Raw genomic sequence first — 19,142 nt, 5'->3', positions numbered from 1 at the left:
GGAAATCTCCTCCACTTGGGTATATGATACTAAGCGGGTGTTGTAAAATCCTAAAAAATAGTATTTTAGAAGTGATAGTGGTTTAAAAATTGTAAGACTCGATTATTTTAATATTAAAAATGTTTTAGTATAAATAGAGTTGTTATAAACGAGTTTTATTATTTTAAAACACATCATCTCTCTAGAAATCACTTTTTTAGAGCTCTCTGACTTCTCTCTAAAAGTTTTGTCTTTCTGGTCGTCTCATTGAAGAATCGAGACCGTAGGATCAGTTTCTCTGTTCGTGTAAGTTAAGTTTCCGTTGTCTTTTTGATCTTTTTCTGTTTTCTGTTGCATGTAAGCACTCTACCGCTTGCATGTGTCGTTTCATTTATCAATATGAGTCTCCGCTGATCAGTGATCATAATGGTATGTCCTAATCGTTCTTGGGATGTTTTTATATGTAGATAGAGCATCCTGTGTATTTAATTCGGTCTTGATGTTCGTTATTTTTTTTATCAATTTGATCCTAATTTTTTTTTTAAATTGAGCAATTTTTTCCTTCTTCAAATTGAGACTAAATTTAATTTTTAGACCCTTAACATAATATAAAATAATATAACTTATTAGTATATTGTTTATGTAATTTTTAACCTCTTAAATTTTTAAACCAATGGTGTTATTCTCCACTTTTAAATTTTTTGTTCTAATTTTAAAGCTTTTCTAGTCCTAAACAAAAAATATTTAATAAAAATGTGAATTTTAAAAAAAATTCAGTATAAAATTCATATAAAAATGAAAATTGGTTTCAATTTGGAGAAGAATAAAATTGCTCAATTTAAAAAAAAACAATTGGGATCAAATTGAAAAAAAACAATGAATGTCAAAACTAAATTAAATACAAAAAACTTATTTTGACACGTGACATGATATTTGCTTGATACGTGGACATTTTTTTTTAAAACAAAAAGAAATTCAAAAACTTTTGATAAGTGTAACACTTACACCAGGTTAAAGTTAAGTAGAGAATACATGACTTCTAGTTTTAAACAAATTGAAACTCCTTTCTATATGCAACTTCAAATTTTGGTTTTGAGTTAAAGTAGTGGATAATAGAAATCATGTTCTTTCTTCGCAACTTTTATATAAATTCAAATTAAAGATGAAATCATACATACGGAACATAATTTCAATAGAAAAAGTCGTACACACTCACTACAACTCACTCACAAGTACAAATTTTGTAATCTATCTATTTTGATAAAAATAGTGTAAGATTATTAGCGGTGACAAATTGAGTTAATTCGGACCGACATGTTTTTGGTTTACCAAAAACGGAATAAATTAGCAATTGAAAGATAATTTTTTAAACTTAGCAAGAGGTAAATTTGACCATTAGAAGTATAACAATTATGTGGAATGTTAAAAAAAGGAATGTCATTACACGAAAACCAAAGGAGTTTATCAAGACAAGTCCAAATCTTGAATGTCTAATACAAACATTGTTTCAAGAATTAGTATTTTGAAAAACTGTATTTGTACTAGTGCTAAAAGAAATTGGATTACAATTAGTCTTGTGAAAAAAATTATAAGAAATAACATGAACAATCATCCAATAAGATTACCACTGTCAATATTCCAACATCTTCTAGATAAAAAAAAAAAAAGATTTTTAAGAAAGGTATACGCCAATAAAACATTGAGAGGCAAAACATTAAAATTGAATTAAGGTATATAAAAAGTATTATGAAACACCAATGTAAGCGAAAGTTGAGCAAGGTCATAGTGATGAAAAAACAATTGTGAGAGGTTACAGTGGTGTTCTGATTCAAAAGAAAACTAGGTGATATTATGGTCTCATATTATTTATTTAATTTTTTTTATACACAATATGTTTTTAATCATCTCTTCAAATTTTGTTGGGTTCTCATTTTTAATAATCTCTCGTTAAACTTTGTCATTCCACAAATCATCTTTTGTTAATTTTTTTTTTTTGAATTAAACACGCGTCATGATGTCTATTAACATATCCCTTCTTATACCCATCACTATTTGTGTTATACAAGGTGGTTTTATGAGTTATATACGAAAGAAATTTGACTTGTTAATCAAAAGATTAATTAATATAATTTTTTTTTTGTCATTTTCGGTTTCTCTTATTAAACTTTGTCTTTCTACAAGTCATCCTTATCTGCTATTTTTTCAATTGAACACGCTAAGGGAAATCTCTAATATTTGACTCTTAATCTTCACAGTCCACAAGTATTTTTCTCGGAAAGTTCATCGAAACCCCACTGATACGTTTGGGGTCTATATGATTCGGTGAGTCTTCTTGTGTAGGAAGTTTTTAGTTTAAATTCCTTTTTTTCCTTTAGTTTTTTAACATGAAATTTTAGTTTTCATAAAGTGTTAATTACAAATATGATTTTCCATTTTCTAAAATTGAACAATTTTTTGTTTGACCGTTAATATAAATTAGTATTTTGCAGAACAAAAATTGCACACTGGATTTGCGACGCTAGAAAATAGATGAAGACAATTCTCTTAATATTTGTCGTGCTAGAAAAAACAACTTAGATTTCATTTAAGTACTTCGGAGTGAGTTCTATGAAGATGAAGTTGGCATTGTAGGTCGAAAAGTTTTTTTTTTTCTTTTGTTATTTTCTTTTGATTTTCTTTTACGCGAAATCTTCATTACCTTGAGTGATTTCTCTCATCAGGCTCTCTGTTCGTGGTGGGTGAATGGCTGAAACCTTGCTCTCTTACTTGAGAAAGAATCCAATGGCCATGCTCAGCAAAATTCTGAGATGGCTGAAGAAACCAAAGGTATGGAGAATTGTATCTCTTGCTTCATCTGTTGTTGGACTGCTCTGTTATGCGCTCAGTTCCTCTTTCAAACATTTGCTGGGAAACTGGAGCTGGTGGAAGATGCTTCTTTATATTGTTTTCAGTTTTATCATTTGTTTAGCCGTCTTGTTCACACCGGCAAGGTCAAGTTCCATCTCTTTCCGGCTGGAATCTCATTTGGCATTTCTGGTTCTTATAACCACGTCTGTTTGTTCCTTCTTGTTTGATAAAATGGTGAAGGGTAAACCAGATGCATACAGCGTCATCTCTTGGGCTGCTTTTGCAACCATGTCGCTTGGCTTGTCAAATCTCACTCAGTTTGGATTCCAGATCGATCTACTATATTTCTTCTGCGGAGGTCTAACCGTACAACTCATGAAGATCAAATTGTGGTTAGTCACAGTTGGAGGGGGTTTCAGTTATTTCCTCCTCCAACTTCGTCACCATCCGAGCGACACAGACGGAGAGAACCTTCGGCTCCAGGACCAAAATCAAGTAATCATTCAAGTTAATGATTCAGGGATTGCTTTACTCACTCAAAGCAATTCACCTTCACAAGATGGAAGCGTTGATGATGGTTTTATCATCGGACAACAAAAGGGTGGACACACGTTCTTGTCAACGTCGAAAGTTCTGTCTAGAGAATACCTCAATTTTGGACACGTTCGGAAAAAGTTTCGCAAAGACGGTATGAGCTCTGAAAACAGTATTTGGATTCTCCGTTGAGGATGTGTTGTCGTTGTTGTTGTCAGGCATAAGTCCTTAAGATTGTTGTAGTAGTTGACAAAATCATGAACAAAAGACTTCTTGAGGCGTGTAGATTCACTGCTCTTAAGGACTTATATGTGGTGTATTGCGCAAATCTCCTAAGATACAACATGAACTTTTTAGAATTTTCAAGGATCTCAGAATCTAACTAAATAGTAAAGTAAACAAAATAACTAATTATATCATATATATTATATTTGATTATAATTAGGGATATCAAAAAAATCTGTACCCGCAGATAAAACCCGCAACGGGTAGGAAATGTAAGGCCCCTTTTATTTCTGCCATCTTAATCTTTAGGGCTGCCCTGCAGCAGTGGGCCTAAAAGGCTGGCCCATGATATAACAATCCTTCGTGTTGTCCTAATTCCACATTTCATTCACTTTCAGAAAAGAACCAACCGTCATCTCCTTGCTCCCACGGGACGCTCTACTAGGGTTAGGGTTCTGTCGTCTTCGAGCTAGTTCGAAGTTGTTTTCCTACTCCATGTAAGTGTTGTGGCAAGCCCATACTTGTTTCTATTGCTCATTTCGTTCTTTTCCCAGCTAGGGTTCCTAGTGACCATATCGTGCTTCTGTTCAGCCATCTTTTCAGCTCTACGTTCGCTCTTTGAGTTGTTGTGCTCGTGTGTTCAGTATAAAGGGCGCGTCGGGTCGTTTTGCTAGCTATTCCCAGGTAAGGGAAGCTAGAACCCTACTATCTGATGCCATGTTGTTAGTTTTGATGGTGTTCTGTAATTTTTCGAGTGTATGTGCGACTGTGAGTGTATGGCATGATTTGGGTTGTTGTTTGGACATGAACTGTGTTGAGTACAGCGAAGATCAGTGGCGAGACCTGTTAATCTCGCCCAAACGAGTCAGTCTCGCCTAAGCGAGATGAACGGGAGCTCGCCTGAGACTTTTGCGCGAAAGGTCGCCCAGGCGACCAGCTCAATGTTTTGGGCGAACGAGCACCTCGCCCAGGCGAGAGGGGTCTCGCCTAAGCGAGATCCCGCGTGTGCTCCTGCCCCTTTCTTGAGCCCTCACCTAGGCGGAGAGGGACTCGCCTGAGCGAGTGCGTCTCGCCTGAGCGAGACCCTTTAGCCCTGAGCGAGGGGCTGGACGAGACCATGTGCTGTTTGGATGTTTGGTTGTTCTTGGATGGTTAATACTGGTTTGGAAATGAATGGTATGATGAGAAACATGTATATAAGAGAATGTTATGTATGCTTGGCATGATTTGTGAATTGCGTGTGACGGTTTGGTATGAACTTGACATGAGGGATGATTGAGTGGTCTGGAACTAAAGGAACATGGTATTGACATGAGATGAGACCCTAGACTCACGGGATGGTGATGAACAGATGTATGAATTCAAAATGTGATGCGTATGAGGAATAAACCTCATGGATGGGTATGGAATTGTAAACATGACTTTAATATTCTCTTATTTCTGAATTATGAATGTTGGTCCGTGTCAGCGCGTAAATTCCTTGGGGCCTCTAGGTGAGACTTTCAGGGTTGTGCTTCAGTGGTCGGGACGTAATCCCATGGCCCCTATTAGTGGGTGTCCATGGTGGTGCCCCATCTGTATAGCTAGGTAAGGATTCAAGGTAAGGTTGTATCCTGACACTCTGAGGAGCCAGTTAGTCTCACCTAGAGTGGACTGACTCTTGTGGTGAGAGTAGCAGGAGGCCTGAAATCCATTAAGGGCTAACCTTGTGGTGAGGGAAATTTGATTCATCGTAACACTTGTATTACATGGCTCAGGATCGAGCAGCTCGGGGTTGAGCAGAGGTATCCACCACAAGTGCAAGCATCCGCTGAATCCGACCAAGTTATACGTATCCGGATGAGTCGAGTCGAGTCGTAGTGTATTGAATGAGGAGTCATAACATGTTTGGTTGTTATATGGATATGAGATGATGAAAATATATTTGACTGTATGATGAATATGTTGTTGGCTCTAGCTTACCCGTTTTGTTGCATGGTTGTGTTGTATGTGGCTGTTCTTCCTTGCGATGATCATCAACTTGGTTGATGGGAGCAGATGGGCGAGGTTCTCGTGGTCCACAAGGGAATGGCGATTCCGCTACTTAGCCACCTGGGCTGGATCTTATACTTCTTCCCTTCATGTTTTCCTTAGGGTTGTGGCCCCTGTATTCGTGGTTATTAGATTGTAAACTTTTAGATAAACCGTTACCCTGCTTTTTGTTGGCATCGTGGTGTGCCTAGTTTTGTAGGGGTGATGTTGAGAACCCCAGGACTGCGTTGTTATGCTATCTTATGTGTGGTGTCTCCTTTAATTGCGTTTATAAATTAAATGGGACGTTGCATTTATGGTATCAGAGCAGTCATTCCTTAGGTCTGTGGACTTGGGTTGTCCGCTTAGCTTTCTCTGTGTATCTCTGAGTGTTCAGTTAAAAATTCTTACATTTATCAAGTCTAACCAAGTGATTTTCTGTGTGCCAGTGGACTATGGCACCTCCTTGTCGAGCTTCTCAATCATCCCAGGGGGACGCACCAGATATCGCCAGAGCCATAGAGACGATGGTAGCAGCTATGGCACAGCAGAGTGCTGCGATGATGCAGCAACATGAGGCATCCATGCAGCGACAGACGGCGTCGCTTGAACAGCAGCAGGCAGTGATGCAGCAGATGGAGGCTGCGAGGTTAGCTGCTGAGGATGCTCATCGGCAGCATATGGAGGCCCTCCGCCAGCTGGAGGAGAATAGGGCGGCTACCCCTGTGGTTGGTCCTGAACCACGACCTACAGTCAGGGAGTGGAGCCTGGAGGACTTTCTGAAGCACCACCCGGCGAAGTTTGACGGGAAGACTAGTCCTGACGCCGCAGACCAATAGCTGAAGGACCTGGAGCGCATCTATGATGCGAAGATGTGCCCTGCAGAGAACATGTTGGCGTTCTCTGTGTACATGCTCACGGGAGAGGCGGAGCATTGGTGGAGCAGCACCAGATCCATCCTGGAGGAGAGGGATGAGCCAGTGTCATGGGAAACTTTCAGGGAGATTCCTATCCGAGTACTTTCCTGACAACATCCGGTACGCCAAGGAGGTGGAATTCCTCCAGTTGACCCAGGGAGGGAAGACAGTAGCAGAGTATGCTGAGAGGTTCAAACACCTCAGCCGTTTCTACACCCTACCACTCGATGAGGAGTGGCGATGCAGGAAGTTCGAGAATGGGCTTCGCGGTAATATATTTTGACTTTCGAAAGTTGACTCCAGTAATATTTTTTGATTTTCGAAAGTCGACTTCCGATAATATATTTTTGACTTTCAGAAGTTGACTTTCGATAATAATTTTTGACTTTCGAAAATTGTCCGGCAATATATTTTGACTTCCGAAAATCGATTTCCGATATTATATTTTGACTTCAGGAAGGGAACTTCCGGTAATATATTTTGACTTCTGAAAGTTGACTTCTAGTAATATATTTTGACTTTCGGACGTCGACTTCCAGTAATATATTTTGAGTTTCGAAAGTCGACATCTGAAAGTAATTTTGGGAGTGTGATATCCATGACTTTACTTTAATGGTCAATGGATTTTTTTTGGAATTTAAATAAATTTCGGAGGTGTAAAAGAAATTTTAAAGGTGCAGGAAGAAAGACCCACATCTTTAACATACATATATTGGGTTGAGTCAATTTCACTTTTGACTTATGAAAAAACAATTGTGAGAGCTTACAGTGATGTTCTGATTCAAAAGAAAACTCGGTGACATTATAGTTTCATTTTATTTATCTTTTATTATTTTTTATACACACGATGTTTTTAATCATCTCTTCTAATTTTGTTGGATTCTCATCTTAATAAGCGCTCTTGTTAAACTTTGTCCTTCCACAAATCATCTTTATTATATTTTTTTTTCAATTAAACATGCATCATGATATCTATTAACATATCTCTTCTCATAACCATCACTATTTGTATTATATAAGGTTTTATGAGTTATATATGAAAGAAATTTGACTTGTTAATTAAAGCATTAATTAATACAAAATGTTTTTTATTTGTAATTTTCAGTTTCTGTTGTTAAACTTTGTCTTTCTACAAGTCATCTTTATCTGCTATTTTTCCAATTGAACACGCTAAGGGAAATCTCTAATATTTGACTCTTAATCTTCACAGTCCACAAGTATTTGTATTTTTCCCTGAGAGTGAAAGTGGAAACCCCACAAGTGAAACATTTGTCATAGCATTTGAATTGAGAGTCTCTCGACAACCTCCCAAGTTCACAAGTTTTTTTCTCGAGAAAGTTCGTCCAAACCCCATTGATAAGGTTTGGGGTCTATATGATTCATATTTAGTTTAAATTCACTTTTTTTCCCTTTAGTTTTTTAACATGAAATTTTAGTTTTCATAAAGTGTTAATTACAAATATGATTTTCCATTTTCTAAAATTGAACAATTTTTTGTTTGACTGTTGATATAAATTAGTATTTTATTTTGCAGAACAAAAATTGCACACCGGATTTGCCGCGCTAGAAAATAGATGAAGATAATTCTCTTAATATTTGCCGTGCTAGAAAAGCAACCTATATTTCATTTCAAGTACTTCGGAGTGACTTCTATGAAGATGAAGTTGGCATTGTAGGTCAAAAAGTTTTTTTTTTTGTTCTTTTCTTTAGGTTTCCTTTTAGGCCAAAAAAGTAACTGGCTACCCTTTACGCGAAATCTTCATTACAGTGAGGGGTTTCTCTCATCCAGGCTCTCTGTTCGTGGTGGGTGAATGGCTGAATGCAAACCTTGCTCTCTTACTTGAGAAAGAATGCAATGGCCATGCATAACCAAATTCTGAGATGGCTGAAGAAAACAAAGGTACTCAAACTTATATCTCTTGCTTCATCTGCTGTTGGACTGCTCTGTTATGCTCTCAGTTCCTCTTTCAACCATTTGTTGGGAAACTGGAGCTGGTGGAAGATGCTTCTTTATATTGTTTTCAGTTTCATCATTTGTTTAGCCGTCTTGTTCACACCCGCAAGGTCAAGTTCCACATCTTTCCGGCTGGAATTTCATTTGGCATTTTTGGTTCTTATAATCACGTCTGTTTGTTCCTTCTTGTTTGATAACGTGGTGAAGGGTAAACCAGACGCATACAGCCTCATCTCTTGGGCTGCTTTTGCAACCATGTCGCTTGGCTTGTCAAATCTCACTCAATTTGGATTCCAGATCGATCTTCTATATTTCTTCTGCGGAGGTCTAACAGTACAACTCATGAAGATCAAATTGTGGTTAGTCACTATTGGAGGGGGTTTCAGTTATTCCCTCCTCCAGCTTCGTCACTATCCGAGCCACTCAGACAGGGAGAACCTTCGACTCGAGAACCAAAATCAAGTAATCATTCAAGTTAATGATTCAGGGATTGGTAGTAGTACAAGTCATGAAGAAGCTAATGCTGATGTTGATAGTACTCCAGGCACCTCACCAGAAGATGAGAATCTTAGATTCCAAGACCATCTACTCACTCAAAGCAATTCACCTTCACAAGATGGAAGCGTTGACGATGGTCTTATCATCCGACAACAGCTCATAAATAGTATAAAAGAGCTTGAAAAGGAGAATGAGATGCTTGTTCCCATGTTTTGTAGACACATAGAGAAATACCTTACAAACGTGTTAGTTGACCCCGAAGGAGTACCGAATCCTGACGTCAACTTGGTGATGGATGCACTTCCATCGGAAATTATGAGGCGCCTTAAGGAAATCGTGAAGCTGATGGTGGATGCAGGTTTTCAGGAGGAATGCAGCGACATTTACAGCAAATGGCGAAGGGAGTTTCTACAACATTGTGTGCAGAAACTTGGGTTGCAAATTGAATTGATATTGGAAGAGCCCAACAATGAGAACATTATGAAGTGGTTAGACACGTGTATGGTAGCTGAGAAGATACTGTTTCCCAATGAAAGGAGACTCTGCGATTACCTCTTTTCAGGGTTCTCTGTCGCTGCAGATGTCTCCTTCGATAAGGTTTGCGAGGAACTGACGATTGGTCTACTAAGTTTTGCCAATACCACCATAACAACTGGGAGCTATTTGTCGGATCTTTTGCTCGATTTCTTCCCTACAATGTCGAAGTCATTGGGCGAGCTGACCCTGAAGTTTACTTCAGAGACGTCATTTGTAGATGATATTGAAGACGTTCGGCAAAGGTTGGCTATGCTAAACAAGTTTGGGCTAATTATTTACACTAATAATGTGCAGGCACTTGTTACCGACGGAAGGCTTCATCTATTTACTATGGAAGCAATGCACTACATCCAGTGGATAACAAAGCAGAGGGTTGACCGATCCGACAACGTGGGAAATTTTTTATTTTGGGTGATGATAGTAAGGATGATTGAGTTGTTAGAGAGAGAGTTGGTGGCCAAGTCCGAAAACTACTACTCTGACCCCGCATTGGGCCATGATTTTATGATCAATAATCTCAGCAACATAGAACAAAAGACGCGTGATTTGAAATTGAGCAATGATTGGTTTCGACAAAACGCAGCAAAGGTGGAACAATACTGCAACGTGCATCTTAGAAGGTTGTCAGAACAAGCTAATGCCGATATTATTACTCTTGGTACCTCACCAGAATATGGGGACCTTAGATTTCGAGGCCATCTAATCACTCAAAGCACTTCATATTCACAAGATGATGTTCTTATCATCCAGCAACTCGTGAATTGTGTAAAGGAGCTTGAGAAAGAGAATCAGATCCTTGTTTCCATGGTTTGTAGTCACGTGGGCAAATACCTTAAAGCCGTGTTTGATTCCAAAGAAGTACCGGATCCCGACATCAACTTCGTGATGGATTTACTTCAACCCAAAATTATGAGGCGCCTTAAGGAAACCGTGAAGCTGATGGTGGATGCCGGTTTCATGTTGGAATGCAGCGACATTTACAGCAAATGGCGTAGGAAGTTTCTAGAACAGTGTCTGCGAGCACTTGGGTTGCAATTTCAAACGCCTAACAATAAGGACGTTGAGAAGTGGTTAAAAACGTGCAAGGCAGCTGCAAAGGTACTGTTTCCCAACGAAAAGAGACTCTGCGATTACCTCTTTTCAGGGTTCTTTTTCACTTTGGATGTCTACTTCGAGAAGGTTTGCAAGGAACTGACGATTGGTCTACTGAGTTTTGTCGATACCACCATAACAACCGGCAACTATTCGCCGAATCTTTTGTTCAACATTGTCCCTAAAATGTCTGAGTCATTGGACGAACTGCTACTGGAGTTCACCTCACAGATCTTTTTTCACAAACCGTCATTCTTACGTGATCTTGAAGACATTAAACAAATACTGGATATGCTAAACAGGTTTAGGGATATTATTTACCCTGATAATGTGTCGGCACCTGTTACCGACAGTGGGCTTTGTCTGATTACTGAGGAAGCAATGAACTACATCCATATGATTTGTAAAGGTAAGAAAAGACAGAGGGCTGACCAAACTTACTACGTTGGAAATTCTTCATTTTGGGTGGTGATAGGAAGGATGATTGAATTGTTGGAGAGCGAGTTGGAAGCCAAGTCTAAAAACTACTACGCTGACCCCGCCTTGGGCTCTGTTTTTATGATTAATAATCTCAGCTACATAGCACAAAAGACGCATGATTTGAAATTGGACGATGATTGGTTTCGACAAAACACAACAAAAGTAGAACATAACTGCAACCTCTATCTAATAAGTTCGTGGAATAAGGTGGTGGAACTTTTGAAGGTTGAGACAAATGACTCCGCGGAAGCTGATGTGGTAGCGGAGTTAATGAAAAGGAAGCTGCATTTGTTCAACATGCACTTTGAGGAGACATGCACAATTCAATCTACATGGACTGTCTCTGATAAGCGACTGAAGGAACGAATGATAAAATCCATAGAGGATTTTTTGTTGCCAAAATATGGAAAATTTTGTGACGAGTTTCGAGTTGTTTTTGGTAATCAAGCTTATCATTATATTAAGTTTGGATTTCTAGACATTCAAAATTGTCTCAACCATTTGTTTCTTCTAGACGAGGAGATGAATACGGAAGACAAGAAAAACATATGAAGTTTGCAAATATTTAGAATACAAAATTTCATTGTCGCAAGTGCAGTTCATAAAATGCGTTTTATTGTTTTTCTTTAATATTTAGTTAGTATCTACTTTAAACTATCTAATTTTTAACATTTTGTGTGATGGTTCTTTTATATTTGTCAAGAGTCACTTGTCGTCCATAGAAACTACTTTGGAGTTAACTCATAATAACTTTTTGTAGTAACAATAACACTTTGTTTGCTTATCTTTCGTCTTTTTTTTTTCTAATGTTTTTTTAGAATATATATATATATATATATATATATATATATATATATATATATATATATATATATATATATATATATATATATATATATATATATATATATATATATATATATATAATTGTTTTCAAAAACTAGCTTCAACTATGTCTTTCAACGACACGAAATTATCATGTTAAAAGTGTAAATGTTTTGAAAATAATCAAAACTTTACCATGGTAGTTTCTTAGTTTCTTTTGAACCATCATTGAGAGAAAAACAACGATAATTTTACATTGAATTGTCATTAAAAGGGATGTTTTAACAATAATTGACCAATATTTTGAGAAAAAATCAACATTTTGATTATGTGCTAAAAATCTTATATACAATGTTTAATCTCGATAATAGATCATAAAACACACCTCTTTTGTTTTGCATGAGTTTAGTATATAGTCTCATGCTTTTGTACCTTATTTTTTTTATATAATCAACATTTTGTTTTTTATAGGGTTAAATATGTTTTTAGTCCCTGAACTTTGGCCAAAAATTGGAATTTGTCCCTGGTCAAAACTTTGATAAATTTTGATCCCTAAACTTTAAAAATGAATGAATATAGTCCTTTTAATTCAATTACATTGACTTTTTTCAACATGTGGAATGCGTTTCATGTTAATATTAGAGTTATTTACGTCATTTGACACATTCTCGGCTTAATATTTACTGAGAAATGCGTTCGAAACCTAAAAAAAAAGTTAACAAAAAGGACTATATTCATTCAGTTTTAAAGTTTAGGGACCAAAATTTATCAAAGTTTCAACCAAGGACAAATTTCAATTTTGGATCAAAGTTCAGGGACTAAAATCATACTTAACCCTTTTTTATATTATTATATTTTGGAATGTTAATCTAATCAAAATTCCAAATTTTCATAATGACGCGTAACATTATAATGTTAAAAAATATTAATACTAAATTGATATCAAACTAATTTATTTTAAATACAATGATTCTTATCTTTGAAAATAACACGAATAATGATATTGTGAAATTTAAATAGAAAAATGTTACTAAACAAACAGTTGAAATTGAAAACAAGTGCCTAAATGATCTACCCCGTGTGTTTATCTGCATTTTTTATTTTATCTGCATGATTTGAAAACAACCTCCAATCCTCCACCACCCTCTTAATGTGTAATGGTTGATCCTTAATTATTGAAAGGTTGAAATAAATGTCAAAGTTACTCTAGTCAAAAATAGATAATGACAAAAATATTTAGCTATAAAATTCATTCTTATTTGATAATATTTTATTATATTTTAAAAATTAAAAATAGTTACAAAATATATTATATTTTAATAATTGAAAATTATAAAAAAAATTTAAAATACTTTTAAATTTTTTTAAAATTATAAAAATATTTATTAATTATTTTTCATTCATAGGATAACTAATATTTCAATTATCTATTTTATTTAAAATATTCTTTATTTACTTTTTTTAATAGAGAAAATATTTTACCTTCCACTTATAATCTACCTGTGTAAACAGAGACTACACAGAGGATGTGCCAGTGTCCACAAAACAAACTAGGTATGGTAGGAAAAATTTCTAAACATTTCTACAAGTTGAAAAAGAAAATTTACTTTTGAAAGATTATCTTTTTGACATTTTTTTTTTGATAAAATTGACAAAGTTTTTATAAATAAAATTAAAACAAGTTAACATTTTATTTTTTAATTAAAATAAAATAATAAATTAATTTTTTTTACCTAAATAAATAATTTATCAAACTTATAAAAAAAACTTTGTTACCCCAAAACTTTGTCTACTGTGTTCTTAGGATATTGACGTCTACTGCAGTTATTATTGTACTAAGTTGGATATGAATAAATTTTGTATAAGTTACACTATATGACATGATAAGAAACCTCCATACTCTTCTAAGGCTTGAGGAAGATCCCAGTGAAAAAGTGTAACATATTACTAATTTATCCATCATATAACTAACGCAACTCTGCAAGTAGCCTTCTAACACTCAGAACTTCATATTACTACTTGTAAACATAATGGAAGTAGCGAACCTTTTCAGTTGCTTGGTAAATTCAGTTTCACGGTACAGGGGAATATAGTTGCACTCCACTACTTTCAACTGTTCCATATTGTTGTCAAATTTATAATGTGTCAAGTGATCTTCATTCCAACATTTCCACCAACTCAAACCGACATGTCTAAGAGTTTCCACAAATTTCCCTAAAATAAGGAATCACCCAAATCAATTCCTCCTCTCTGATTGATCTTGCAATTTGCACTCTATATTTTAAAATAAGAATAGAGTAAGGAACTTACACCACTAGATTGAGTATGTTGCTGGCTGCTAAAAAAAGCAGCACCACTCTAGAAACATCATATGAAAATGAAAGAGAAGCATGCGACGAGACACCAGAGGTTGGAAAACTACAGGGTTCAGTATTGAATTGGACTTGCCTAAGAAAAAGTTTAATTAATTAGATGTTAGCCACATGAGTGTTTTCAATTTGTTACTCATAAAAATAAAATATTAATTGCATTTCACTTTTAAAAAAGTGTCTCGATTATATTTCTTTCAAAAACAAAATTAACGTCATTAACAGTACAATATGTGTCATTCTCTGAATTTTTTAATTTTATTTTAATTTATTTTTTGCAAAATTTATTTATTATCACGTGTTAAGCCTCTGTTATGAGATGTAACAATATCAATGTTACGTTACAAGATAACGTCACTTAACAAGTATTATTATACTGATTTTAATTTATTACTCATATAAAGCGTGGTGCGTAACAACACGTGACCGTGATCGAAACATGTCATTAGGGTATTATTAAAGCTTTTGTGGTGTATTTCGTGATTAGTGACGCTCTCAGAAGGGTCAATAAGGGAACACATTTTCATGTTCCCTGTTTGTAATTATTTTTGTGAAGGATATTTACTTCACGGGTCATTGAAATTTAGTTAAATATTTTTTATTTGTTTTTGGTATTTAAATATTATCATTTTGAGTAAAATAGGATGATTTCGTTTGTCTATCAAAATTCTCTTTTTAAACTTTGTCCATCCACAAATCTTCATTCATTTTTTCCAACTCAACACAACACGCTTCATGAAAGTCCCTAACTTTTGAAATGAGGAGTCTCCTGACAACCTTCACAGTCCACAGACATTTTTTCTCCGAAAGTTCGAGGAATCCCCAAACAAATAACGTGTGGGGTCTGCACGACTCACTGAGTGTAACTGTGTAAGAATATTTTGGTTGAAGTTCACTTTTTTTTTTTTATCTATACTTTTTTAAACATGAAATTTTAGTTTTTTATAAAGTTTTCATCACTGGGCTTCTCTCGTCTAAAAATGGAGGTTCTCTGTTTGTGGTGGGTGAATGGTTGGATGCAAACCTTGCTCATACTCAAGCAAATTCTGAGATGGCTGAAGAAACCAAAGGTACTGAGACTTCTATGTCTTGCTTCATCTGTTGTTGGACTGCTCTGTTATGCACTCAGTTCCTCTTTCAACCGTTTACTGGGAAGCTGGAGCTGGTGGAAGATGCTTCTTTATATTATTTTCAGTTCAATCACTTGCCTTGCCGTCTTGTTCACACCGGCAAGGTCGAGTTCCTCCTCTCACCGGTTAGAAGTTCATTTGGCATTTTTGGTTCTAGTAACCACTTCTGTTTATTCCTTCTTCTTTGATAACGTAGTGAAGGGTAAACCAGATGCATACAGTCTGATCTCTTGTGCTGCTTTTGCTACCATGTCGCTTGGCTTGTCAAATCTTACTCAATTTGGATTCCAGATAGATCTGCTATATTTCTTTTGCGGAGTTCTAACAGTACAACTCATGAAGATCAAATTGTGGTTAGTCATTGTTGGAGGGGGTTTCAGTTATTCCCTCCTCCAGCTTCGAGACTATCCGCGCGACACCCCAGAGGAACAAAATCAAGTAATCATTCAAGTTGATGATTCAGGGAGTGTTAGTAATAGCAGTCATGATAGCACTCTAGGCACTTCACCAGAAGATGAGGATCTTAGATTCCAAGACCATCTACTCACTCAAAGCAATTCACCTTCACAAGAGGAAAGTGTTGATGATGTTCTTATCATCCAACAACAACTCATGAATTGTGTAAAGGAGCTTGAGAAGGAGAATGAGATGCTTGTTCCCATGCTTTGTAGTCACGTGGACAAATACTTTAAAGCCGTGTTTGACTCCAAAGAAGTACCGGATGATCCCGACATTAACTTGGTGATGGATTCACTTCCATCGGAAATTATGAGGCGCCTTAAGGAAACCATGAAGCTGATGGTGAATGCCGGTTTCATGGAGGAATGCAGCAACATTTACAGCAAATGGCGCAGGGAGTTTCTAGAACAGTGTCTGCGGGCACTTGGGTTGCAATTTGAAACGCCCAACAACGAGGACGTTGAGAAGTGGTTGAAAACGTGTAAGGCAGCTGCGAATATACTGTTTCCCAATGAAAAGAGACTCTGCAATTACCTCTTTTCAGAGATCCCTGTCGCTGCTGCGGATGTTTCCATTAATAAGGTTTGCAAGGAAGTGACTATTGGTCTAGTGAGTTTTGCCGATACCATCATGACAACTGGGAATTTGTCGAATCTTTTGTTCAACATCGTCCCTAAAATGTCGGAGTCATTTGTCGAGTTGTCACGGGAGTTCATCTCACTGGTTTTGTATCGCAAGTTCTCGTTTATAGATGACATTCAAGACGTTCGACAAAGATTGGCTATGCTAAAGAAGTTGAGGAAATTTATTTATCCCAATAAGGTGCAGGCACCTGTCACCGATGGAGGGCTTCATCTGATTACTAAGAAAGCAATGGACTACATCCATCTAATTTGTAAAGGTAAGATAAAGCAGAGGGATGACCAAACTTACCGCATGGGAAATTCTTCATTTTGGGTGGTGATAGGAAGGATGATTGAATTGTTAGAGAGCGAGTTGGAAGCCAAGTCTAAAGACTACTACGCTGACCCCGCCTTGGGCTCTGTTTTTATGATTAATAATCTCAGCTACATAGAACAGAAGACGCTTGATTTGAAATTTGACGATGATTGGTTTCGACAAAACAGAGCAAAGGTGGAACAAAAGTGCAACCTGTATATAAGAAGTTCGTGGAATAAGATGGTGGAGTTTTTGAAGGCCGAGACGTATGAGTCCGCGGAACCTGATGTGGTACCGGACGTAATGAAAGATAAACTCCATTTGTTCAACCTTCACTTTGAGGAGACATGCACAATTCAATCTACATGGACTGTCTCTAATAAGCGTCTGAAGGAACGAATAATAAAATCCATAGAGGAGTTTTTGTTGCCACAATATGGAAAATTTTGTGACAACTTTCGAGTAGCTTTTGGTAATCAAGCTTATCATTATATTAAGTTTGGATTTCTAGACATTCAAAATTGTCTCAGCCATTTGTTTCTTCTAGACGAGGAGATGAATACGGAAGACAAGAAAAACATATGAAGTTTCCACAAATTTAGAATACAAGATTTCATTCTCACAAGTGCAAGTGTAGTGTTATAAAATGCGTTTTATTGTTTTTCTTTAATTTTTAGTTAGTATCTCCTTTAACCCATCTAATTTCTAACATTTTCTGTAATTTGGCAAGAGTCAATTTGTCGTCCATAGAAAACACTTGGAATTAACTCAATAATTATTTGTGGTAACAATTGCACATTGCTCGGTATCTTTGATCTCTATCTTTCTTTGTTAGGATTTTTTTTTCTAATGTTTTTGAGAAAATTATATGTTATATATGGTGATAGACCCAATGAGAAGAACATTGTTAAAGTAAATCATTTTAAAAATTTTTTTCTTTCTAGCCTTTACTTTCCACAAAGAGCTAAAGGCTTGAGGTTATGTGGTTATAGGTCCAACTGATCGGTTTTTTTCTAAGTGGGTTATTTTGAACTCCTTTCTCTTTTAACCTTTATGTTCGAAAGAGTTAAAGCCTTGGGGACAATGTGACTAGAAAAAGTAAATTGACTTAGGATGTCATATAATAATAAATGAAAGGATTAGAGAGACATTAAATGCATTAAAGAGGCATTAAGAGAGTGTTAATGGGACAAATGAGGTGAAGAGACTAAGGAAGTTAGGATAAATCCTCATATGTATTTTCACTAGTGTATATATATGTGTGTGTGTGTGTATATATATATATATATATATATATATATATATATATATATATATATATATATATATATATATATATATATATATATATATATATATATATATATATATATGGTTAAAATATCTTTTTAGTCTCAATTTTCGTCAAATTTTATCAAATCAGTTCTAATTTTATTTTTGTGTTCAAATAGGTATTAATTTTCGTCAATTTTGTTCAATTTAGTTTTTTTTTGCTAACACAGTTTAAATCATTAACGGTCATGACGTGTCACTTCGTGTTTTTTTTATATTTTAATTTTTTAAATTCCTCGTGTCAACCCAACAACATTCTACGTGTTAGAGTCGATGTTTTATATTCAATTTAGTTCCAATTTTTTTAACATGAACCAATTTTGTCCCTCTCCAAATTGAGACCAAATTTAATTTTTATATTAAAATTCGCATTTTTTATTAAATATATTAAAACTCACAACATTATAACTTTTATATAAAAATTAAATTTGGTCCCAATTTCAAGACAAAATTATTCAATTTTAAACAAAATTAGAACTGAATTGAATAAAATAACAAATATAGAGATTAAATTAAATATAAAACATTGACTCTCACATATGGACATTTAAAAAAATTAAAAAAAATCACAAAATGACACGTAACATTTACGATTCATTATCGTAAATGATTTAAATAATGTTAGAAAAAAGGATTAAATTGAACAAAATTAACAAAAAAATTTACCTATAAAACAAAATTAGGACTGATTTAACAAAATTTGACGAAAATTTTAAAAAAAATTAACTTTTATATATATATATATATATATATATATATATATATATATATATATATATATATATATATATAACTTTCAAAAACTAGCTTCAACACGGTCTTTCCACGACATTTAAATAGAAATTATCACGGTAAAGGTTTTGTAAATAATTAAAACTTTAAATGATAAGTATAAAATATAATTATGTTTCGTCTCACAAATTATGTTTAATCTCGACAATAAATAATACAAGATGCAAGTGTTACGTTTGATAGATGATACAACACTATAGAAACAGAAACAATCTCAGATGAT

At 35.2% G+C, this 19,142-nt stretch overlaps 3 protein-coding genes across 8 annotated transcripts; all 3 read left to right on the top strand.

Moving 5' to 3' along the window:
* The first annotated feature begins 2,333 nt into the window (after nt 1–2,333).
* On the top strand, nt 2,334–11,806 carry LOC114193866 (uncharacterized). Of its 6 annotated transcripts, XM_085665231.1 has the most exons (5): nt 2,700–2,805; nt 7,723–7,873; nt 8,047–8,184; nt 8,281–8,412; nt 8,674–11,806. In XM_085665231.1, the coding sequence occupies exons 4-5, from the start codon at nt 8,332–8,334 to the stop codon at nt 11,623–11,625; spliced, it is 3,033 nt and encodes a 1,010-aa protein (XP_085521357.1). In that variant the 5' UTR covers nt 2,700–2,805; nt 7,723–7,873; nt 8,047–8,184; nt 8,281–8,331; the 3' UTR covers nt 11,626–11,806. The 6 variants fall into 6 exon arrangements, with proteins under 6 accessions (XP_085521356.1, XP_085521357.1, XP_027939631.2 ...); XM_028083830.2 differs by having other exon boundaries at nt 8,302–11,806; XM_085665227.1 differs by having other exon boundaries at nt 8,281–11,806.
* Nucleotides 2,722–3,788, top strand: LOC146884421 (uncharacterized). Its single transcript, XM_085665232.1, has one exon. The coding sequence runs from the start codon at nt 2,722–2,724 to the stop codon at nt 3,550–3,552; it is 831 nt and encodes a 276-aa protein (XP_085521358.1). The 3' UTR covers nt 3,553–3,788.
* A 3,196-nt stretch (nt 11,807–15,002) lies between the features above and the next one.
* Nucleotides 15,003–17,586, top strand: LOC114195075 (exocyst complex component EXO70B1-like). The gene has a single exon (XM_028085470.2). The coding sequence runs from the start codon at nt 15,248–15,250 to the stop codon at nt 17,378–17,380; it is 2,133 nt and encodes a 710-aa protein (XP_027941271.1). The 5' UTR covers nt 15,003–15,247; the 3' UTR covers nt 17,381–17,586.
* The last annotated feature ends 1,556 nt before the right edge of the window (nt 17,587–19,142 follow it).

Source organism: Vigna unguiculata, chromosome 8 (genome assembly GCF_037176805.1).
Source record: "Vigna unguiculata cultivar grain cowpea cultivar isolate G323 ecotype 2 chromosome 8, ASM3717680v1, whole genome shotgun sequence".
NCBI lineage: Eukaryota > Viridiplantae > Streptophyta > Magnoliopsida > Fabales > Fabaceae > Vigna > Vigna unguiculata.
This window is presented reverse-complemented; position numbering and strand designations above follow the sequence as displayed.

Excerpts from the sequence above, each read along its gene's own strand:
- LOC114193866 (XM_085665230.1), top strand. The coding sequence starts at position 8,332 with ATGCAAACCTTGCTCTCTTACTTGAGAAAGAATGCAATGGCCATGCAT.
- LOC114195075 (XM_028085470.2), top strand. The coding sequence starts at position 15,248 with ATGGAGGTTCTCTGTTTGTGGTGGGTGAATGGTTGGATGCAAACCTTG.
- LOC146884421 (XM_085665232.1), top strand. The coding sequence starts at position 2,722 with ATGGCTGAAACCTTGCTCTCTTACTTGAGAAAGAATCCAATGGCCATG.